The sequence below is a fragment of the Equus przewalskii genome, chromosome 6, assembly GCF_037783145.1.
Source record: "Equus przewalskii isolate Varuska chromosome 6, EquPr2, whole genome shotgun sequence".
NCBI lineage: Eukaryota > Metazoa > Chordata > Mammalia > Perissodactyla > Equidae > Equus > Equus przewalskii.
In genome coordinates, this window is record NC_091836.1 from 77,710,554 (window position 1) to 77,719,197 (window position 8,644).

The 8,644-nt window shown below is 36.3% G+C and overlaps 1 protein-coding gene across 1 annotated transcript; it reads right to left on the reverse strand.

Moving 5' to 3' along the window:
- Positions 1-995: 995 nt before the first annotated feature.
- LOC139084332 (olfactory receptor 10A3-like) lies at positions 996-1,940 on the reverse strand. The gene has a single exon (XM_070626735.1). The coding sequence runs from the start codon at positions 1,938-1,940 to the stop codon at positions 996-998; it is 945 nt and encodes a 314-aa protein (XP_070482836.1).
- Between the last annotated feature and the right edge of the window lie 6,704 nt (positions 1,941-8,644).

The window sequence follows — 8,644 nt, forward strand, 5'->3', positions numbered from 1 at the left end:
CACTAATTGAAACATTCAAACATGAAGCAAGCATGAAATGTTCCAAATGTTGCAAGATGAGAAATTATTCATGCTGAGAAAGACCACAAAGTTAGCAATGTGACTCAAAGACCATAGAAAATATGCACAGTTAGTTAATTATAATACTTTTCCACAATTAAAAAATGAGTCATCCATTGTTTATAAGAAAAGTGTCTGGGAACAATTTTGGCCTACAAAGGGAAATTTGACAAAAGTTTCTAAAAAGAGTGGTCTATAATTGAAAAAGATGTTATCAAGTGATATTTCAGGAAGGTTCTCTTGTAGTTCTCTGGTCACCAACATTGGATGAATATCTGGAAAAATACCTAGATAAATACAGTTTGTGATTATAATCTGGGTGAGTCCATGAAGTAGAATAAGTTTGGTGTCCCCAAAATAACTATACTTTGTTCACTCATTCATGAAACAGATTTTCACTCCAAAAATAAAAATCTCATCTATTTGTTGGTCTCTTGAAGTTCTACACTGTCAGTACAGCAGAGTAGGTCTTCAGCTAAGTCTGAAGGATTACAATCATTTTGAAAAGTAATTCTGCAAAGGCTATTAAAATCTATAAGCACAGATACTCTTTGTTCCATCAGGCCAACTTGGAGGAATCTATCATACAGAAATAAAACATCAGTACATATGAACATATGGATCTAGGTGTTTATTGAAGCTTTGTCTTAATGACAATAATCCAGTAATGACCAGGAGATTCATAATAGAAAAATGGATGAATAAACTATTATATCATATGTCATTAAAACTTATGTCTCTATGAATATATCTATGAAACAAGTGACAATAATACACTATCAAAAGAAAAGGTTCCCTGATATATTTTTAAACTTAGAGAATGCAACAAATTAAATATATTGCATATCAAGAAATGCAAACAATTTTCATCATTATTAAACTTAAACAGACTTCAGTCAGGCAGTAACCAAATATCACAAGGCTTCTCAGCACAGTCAGAATGTGGGTAAATCCACTTTTCTTCTCCATAATTTCATCAAAGCTCTTTTCATCACACTGTTTCGCAAGCTGTAGATCAGTGGATTCAGCAGAGGTGTAAGAAGTGAGTAAGACAATGACATCAGTTTCTTGGTGTCTGGGGAGTAGCCAGATTTGGGTTGTAAATAAGTCATATTGGCTGTGCCATAGAACAGGGTAACAGATGTGAGGTGGGAAGCACAGGTGGAAAAGGCCTTTTGCCTCCCAGTGATTGATGGCATCTTCAGGATGGCAAAGAGAATCCGAATGTAAGACAAGAGTATCAACAAGAAAGGAACCGTGACAATCAAAATGGTACCAGTGAATGCATAGATTTCAAACAAAAATGTATCTGCACACGCAAGCTCTAGCACTGCTGGGGTTTCACAAGAGATATGATTAATTTCATTGGGGCCACAAAAGGGAAAACTGAAAACCCATGTGGTCTGCACAGTAGCCACCATGATCCCTGACACCCATGAGAACGTTACTAATTTCACGAAAACCCTTTTGTTCATAATCATTGGGTAGCTCAGAGGAAAGCAGATTGCAGCAAATCGATCATAAGCCATTGTCCCCAGGAGAAAACATTCAGTTCCACCAAAAAAAAGAATGAAATACATCTGTGCAAAACAGCCTGAAAAAGTAATCGTAGTTTTCTTAGTGGAGAGGACTACCAGCATTTCAGGCATAATGACTGCGCTGATGCTCACATCCACCACAGACAAGTTCAGAAGAAACAGGTACATGGGAACGTGGAGGCTCTGTCCCAGGGAGATGATGACTATAATGATGGCATTTCCCATCAGAGTCACCAGGTAGATAACCAAGAAAACCCCAAAGAGCTTCTCTTGGAGTTCAGGAAAGTTAGAAAAGCCCAAGAGGACGAATTCAACCACAGAGCTCTGATTGTGCCTTTTCATTTCAGTAATGGGAGCATATATTGTTTTTGTGGCATAGCACATAAATTATGAAGTCGCAGTCCAATAGCTGAGAGTTCAAGCCATTGATCTCATTAAACTCATTGAACGCATTCGCCCCAGATAATCCTGGCAAAAACTGTAAGGAGGAATCTCTCCAGACAGAAATTTAGTTTGGCAATTTTGGAGAATGGCCAATTACAAGAATTAATGAATCTTTCAAATATAAAAGGAGAATGAATAATTCTCACCTAGAAACCTTATCTAAATAGCACAAAATAATATCAAAGTTCTTTTACTTACAGTGCAACTCATACACTATGTACTTTGAAATGTTTAACATAGCCTGAAAGCAAAAAAATATTTTAGAACTTAGGTCTCATTCCTATTACATTGCTATAAGTGTCATCTATTTTTCCCAATTTTAAATAATTAAGAAATGTTATACCACAAAAAATAAAGTGTCAAAGAGTGATAAATGGAAAAAGATGCCCACACAAATAACAATAATAATTCAAAGTTACAGCCCAGTCAATAAATGTTCATTATAAATATTCATTAGGTTTAACATTACTGTATGTGACTTAGTAAAATGTGATGACACTGCAGAAACACATAAAGAAGGTTGTATTTTGGAGTACCTATCTGAGATGATCTGTAAACTGTGTGAGTTGACTTCAGGTTTAGTGATAACTGCTCAAACTGGTCATGGCCAATTATGTGGAGATGGGCTTCTCCATGGCCCATCCTTGTGACCATGATGACTTGAGAAAAAGCCCATTTTTATCATTATGAAACTGTGATTTAAAAGTTTCCTCTCACTTTCTCTCTCTCCTTCTCTCTCCCTCTTTTCTCTCTCTCTCCCCACTCCCTTTCTCATCAAGAAGTTTAGTTAATCATTACTTATTTGACAAACACTGATTGAGCACCCACCATTTTCCTGGCTCAGCAATCTCAGGCACACATTTGATCCCACAGCTCAACAGAGAGCTGGAAACACTACATAAAATAGCATTCCACCCTTACCGCAGTACTCTTACTGATACCCTTTATAACTTGCTCTGTTTTTCTCCATTACCATCAACTGACTTTATGTGTGTGTGTGTATATATATATATTTCCTTTTCTAATTCCTCCTTAAAATATGAACTCCAGGAAGGTAAAGATTTATCTTGTTCTTCTGTTTATTCACAATGCCTAAAACACTACAACAGTCCCTGGCCAATAATAGATGTTAAACCTATATTTGATGAATACAGAAATAAAATAATTAGGAAAACCAAGGCTGTATCTTAAAGGAATAGAGTGTCAAAAGAAAAGTAACACCAGTACACAACGCTATTGGGAAGTAGGCATAATAACAAGTGCTTTAGATATTTTAATGAGGGAAAAATTACTTCTGAATTGGGAGGGAGGATGAAAAACTGTAATCACAGGATGTCATGTGGGAAGATACATTAGGTGGAAGGAGAAAGACATTAGGAGGAGGGATGACTTGCTCAGGATAAAGGTATTTATGACAACTTAGCACTAGAATTGACGCCTACAGGCCTTTCCATGATGTTGTGAAAGCCAGTGGAAATTCACTGTGGGAGAAGAGGAATGCAGAACAGAAGGACACAGCAAACTGAAGACATGTAATCTTGTCTTGAGTGCAGATCAATAGGACGTTAGCAGACAGTAGAATGTAAGTTGATTTATTTCTGAGTTTGACCATAATCATCCATTAAAATCAGTATCGTAGTAACCATAATAATTACATTTCAGATGTCAAAAAATATTTGAAATTTAGTAAAATAGACTCCGCAGGATCAAATACTTAAACCCATTTCTAATGGAGAAAAGAAATGACGTATTCAGCTCTAAATATTTAAAAGTGGATACATTTTAAATTAGAAAATTTAAAATATCATATAAACAAAAGGGAAAACATTTAAAGGAATGATTAAAGCATGTAATGGAACAAAAACTTCATAATTGAAAGAGCAACTACCCATAGATATTCCACATTTTCTCTATAACTTAGAAGACTCTAATGCTGTCTTGGATAACACACTGACATGGAATGCTTATGCAGATCACTCCCTTTTCTAGATTTCAGCCTTGCAATTGAAAAGTTAAGAATCGGACTATTTACCAAGTTCCTTTCCAGTTACAAACTTTTACAATTTGAAAATTAGTGCATGGAAAGTACTTGTACCTATAACTATCCTCCGAACTTTTCTCTGAAAAGAAGGGAAAAGGAAATTGGCTAATGTCAACACCAGTAAGTCTACTGGTTCAAAGTTTTCAGCTGCGTCTAATGATTCCTGAGCACTGAGACAACATGTCAACAGCATCTCCAACTATCAGTGAGGAGAACTGTAAATGCAAAACCCAACAACGGGCACACAAGCAGAATCTGTACTTTCTTACCTCTTGACTCTGTCTCTTTAAAAGTCATGCTGCTGTATCAGAAGTATTACCTCCGGTCAAAAGCCACTTTCTCATAAATACAACTCAGTGACTCAATATAATGATTCTACAATATTATATGACACTGAATCATTTTCTCTGGAGAATTTGGAATCACTTCATAAACACTTTTCAGTATTTCTAGGTGAATTAAAGAGGCTTGAACTTGGTCCCTCAGGTGAGAAAGCTCAAGAGCACCAACCTAGAGCACCACTCCTTCATATTCTCCACAGGGAATAAACACATCTTCACACAAGAGATTCATCTTTACCATGACATCTCCCAATAGGAGGTGAAAACAGAGGCTTAACCAAGGTTGAAAACTGGGAAAGAAGTGAGCAGTGGGGAGAAGCTGTGAGCAAAGGCAGGAGAGCTAGAGGTAGAGGAATGATTGGATGGAATGCAGCTTGTGCAATGGTGGAAATCAAGATAAAGCAAGTAGATTGAAGCCTCTTTGGAGAAAGCCAGCCTGCCCTCCCCCTCATCCAAGAACTTTTGATCATTTCTAGTAGAAATATAGACCCATTGAAAACTTTTGAGGAAAATGTCATTACAATTGATTTCATAGGTAGAACTTTTAAACGAGGAGTCAAGAGCTCTGGACTAGTTTGAATGATTTGAGCAAATCATTTAAGTTCTCTGATTCTATTAATTTTCCCATAAAGTAAACCTAATGTGATTCATCTCATGGAGCATATATGAGAATCAGGGACTTGGGAACAGTTGAAACTGCCTTGAACAATTAATGAGACCGTTGGCTCAATCCCAACAGAGGGAAAAGAAGAATGAATCTGCAGGCTTGGCTTTGTCCAGAACTGGATGATGTGGCCAAATGTAGGTTACCTTTGTCTACTTCTCATTGCTGCTTTCCCAGAGGAGGTTCCCTTCTCAAGGCAGCTCACCCCCCTGGCAGCCATAAAGCTGCCAATAACACATACGGATTGATTCTGTCTAATCTGTGTCCAGTGGAAAATGTACCAATTATCTTGAGGAAAAGGGATTTCCCTTCACAGAATCCAATGCAAAGATCCCTCCCATATCATTCTCCTTTGTGAGATAACACCCCATACACAAACCAGTCAAGTGCATCAGGTCTGGAAAATGCTACACAGTGTGTACTTTCCGTGATTCATACCCCATAAAATCCCATGGGGGCTTCTATCATACTGATATGCTTGATATGTTCTATTGCTTGGTGTCAGCTATGGTAATGCAGGTGAGACACCATTTGTGAAAGGTCTTCAAGATGTAGAGGCATGATTTGTATACTTTCCTGTATGCATATTAGATTTCAATGAAAAGTTTATAGAAACATTTCAGATACATGATAAAGGGGATAAAAAGAAAGTGATATTAATATCAAACTCTAATTCACAGCCAATGGTACTAAAATGACAAAACAAAAATCAAAAAGTAGAGATTTAACACACTATCCTCAATGATGGACAGACAAAATAGACAACAAAGACACATAAGTGGAAAGATTTTCATAATAAAATTTGATTTAACAGATGATAATGAGAGAGTAAATATGAAACAAAAACATACTTTTTGTGCAAACTATATTTTCGTCCCAAAATATTTATGAAATATTTACAAAAATTGCTTATGTATTTGTCAGAAAGAAAATATCAATAAATCCAAGTACTTGGCAGTCATACACATCACATACTATGCAATAAAACTGCAAAATGAGAAGCAAATATAGGAAAAGAAAACTAAAGTCTTGGAAATTTTAAAACTTTCTGAAAGTATGGTTGTTATAACCCTATTGGAGGGAAATCTAACAGAGTAATCATATTGGTAATCTACTGTGACTCTCTTCGATCTAGCAATTCTACTTCCTGAAATTTGATATATACTAAGTGCACAAGATGTATAGAAGGATGCTCTTTAGAACAGTTTTATAATAGTGCAAAGTTGAAACTGAAATATTCACTTATGGAAACTGGTCACAGTGATCATGTTTACTCATTTAGAATATGATGCACTTATTAAAAAGAACAAAGCAAAAAACATACAAACATAAAAAGATACCTTTGAAATACTAATTGAAATAAAAGAGTTGAAAAACAGACTGTAAACTCTCCTTCTCCTATTTTTACAAAAGGAAAATATGTGTACACGTAACTAGTGTTTCTACATACGTAGGAAAAATCAAGAAGAATAGACAGCAAATAATTTAGAGTGAGTACCTCTAGGAATGAAATTGGGGATCAAAGTTGAGGCATTTTTGAGAGAGACTTTTGAATTATTTTGTATATCAATCAATTATTTTGTACATTGATATACAAAATTCTTTAAAAAATAATTACTTTTGTAAAAAGTTAAAAGCAAGTTATTAAAAATAGAAAATAAAACGAAGGTTTTTAAATGGCAAGGTAAAGATGGCACTAGCATTCCAGAAATTTGCCCCAAATGACAATACTAAAGAGAACTTAAACCCAAGTTTCATATTCAAAGAAACTGGTACATATCTTAACCTAAATAAAAGAGTTGTCAAAAACATGAAAGTCAAAACATGACGCATGAAGATTCAGAGGTCATGTCCACAGGGGCAGGTCAGACAAAGCTAGAAGAATTCTCTAGAGCTTGTGGGACCAGGGAACTTGAGAGCTTTTTTGTTCTCAAAGTGTGGTCCCTGGATTAGCAGCTTCAGAACCATCAGGGATCTTATTAGAAATGCAAATTAGCAGTCTCCACCACAGGTCTACTGAAACAGATCCTCTTTGTGTGGGGCCAGGAATCTGTCTTTTAATATTCATCCGAGTGATTCTGATGCAATACAACTAAACTGAAGTTGGGAATCACTGCAAGTGGCACAGCCTGGACGACAAAACCAATAATCCTCTTGTCTGAAACAAGGCAAATTGGATGGGTAGCCTGGCAGTAAAGTCTTCCCTGGACCTGCTCTGACACAAGGGAGAAGCAGGTGGGCATGAATGAACAAAGGTCGCACAAATACACCACAGTCTCAGGAAGCTATCTGTCAGTAGGATAAGATGAGGTAGCGTGATCTTCCGTGATCTGACGGCAGGGGAGTAGCAAAGGAAAAATGAACTCATCTTCATTATAAAGATATAAGCTGTGTTATACACCAAAGCTTCTCAAACTTTAAAGTGCATCCAAGTCACCTGGGGATTCTACTGATAAGCACAGTGGAATTCATTGTGTCTTGGATGAGACCTGAGAGTCTACATTTTTAATGTCCCGGATGAAGCCTATGTGTCTGACCAACAATTGAGTAACAGCTTTATCAAGAACATTACTGTTAACCATGGGCAAACCTGCTAGCTTCAAATATGGCCAGGACCCAGGTCCAAACACCCTGCATGTGGCTCATCCTGAAAGAGCACACCTTGTTCCAACATGTGTGATAACCTGAATAGCTCCAGAATCAGAATAATACACAGAAACTAAAGAGGAAAAGAAAGAAAAGAACAGGAGAAGCAAATGATGAGTAAAAACGCTCACTAGAACAATGTTGCCATGAAGTGGATAAAAATTGTTACCAAAAATATTGTGAAGACTTTCTGCAACTTATAAAGTTACTGCCTCTAGAAGGAAGAGCACAAAGCAAAATATATACGTGTTCAGGGAAGACAAAGAGAAACAACAGAATCTGATGAAACCTTAGCTGGAAGAGTTCAGGAAAGGGGTTGAATCAAAAAAATCACAAATATCATCTCCATATTGAAATTTAAAAAAAGAATAGATACTGCTGAAACACATTCATAGAGAGAGGATTAATCAAGCAAAATAAAACAAAATGAAGAGAATTTAAAATGATTAAAGTAAAAAATATAGACTGACAGCTAACAAAAAAGATCGAATGCATGCATAATTGGTGTACCTAAGAACTGAAAAATTATATAAAGAACAGAGTCAAGGAATGGGGATATGAACAGTATCTATCTCACAATGTGTGTTGCAAGGATTAAATGAGAGAAAAGTGTAAGACACTTGACAAGATGCCTGGCACACAAGAGCTGCACCTTGTGATGGCTTTTATCATTGTTGTTCTACTGTAACTACTATTACTTTTACTGTTATTATAGCTGATCTTTACAATATTTCAAATGTTAATATTATTTTATCATCCTCATCATCCTGCTTTTATGACAGAGAAGCTAATGTTCAGAACAGATACGTAACTGGCAAAACTCAGAAGGTGGCAGAAGCAGTATTTGAAACCAGGTTTATGAATTCTGACTGCATGCCTCCAGTGTTTCCACTAAACCATGCAGCCTGTC

What these genes read in the sequence shown, in the direction of transcription:
- LOC139084332 (XM_070626735.1), bottom strand. Translation starts at nt 1,940, where the DNA reads ATGAAAAGGCACAATCAGAGCTCTGTGGTTGAATTCGTCCTCTTGGGC.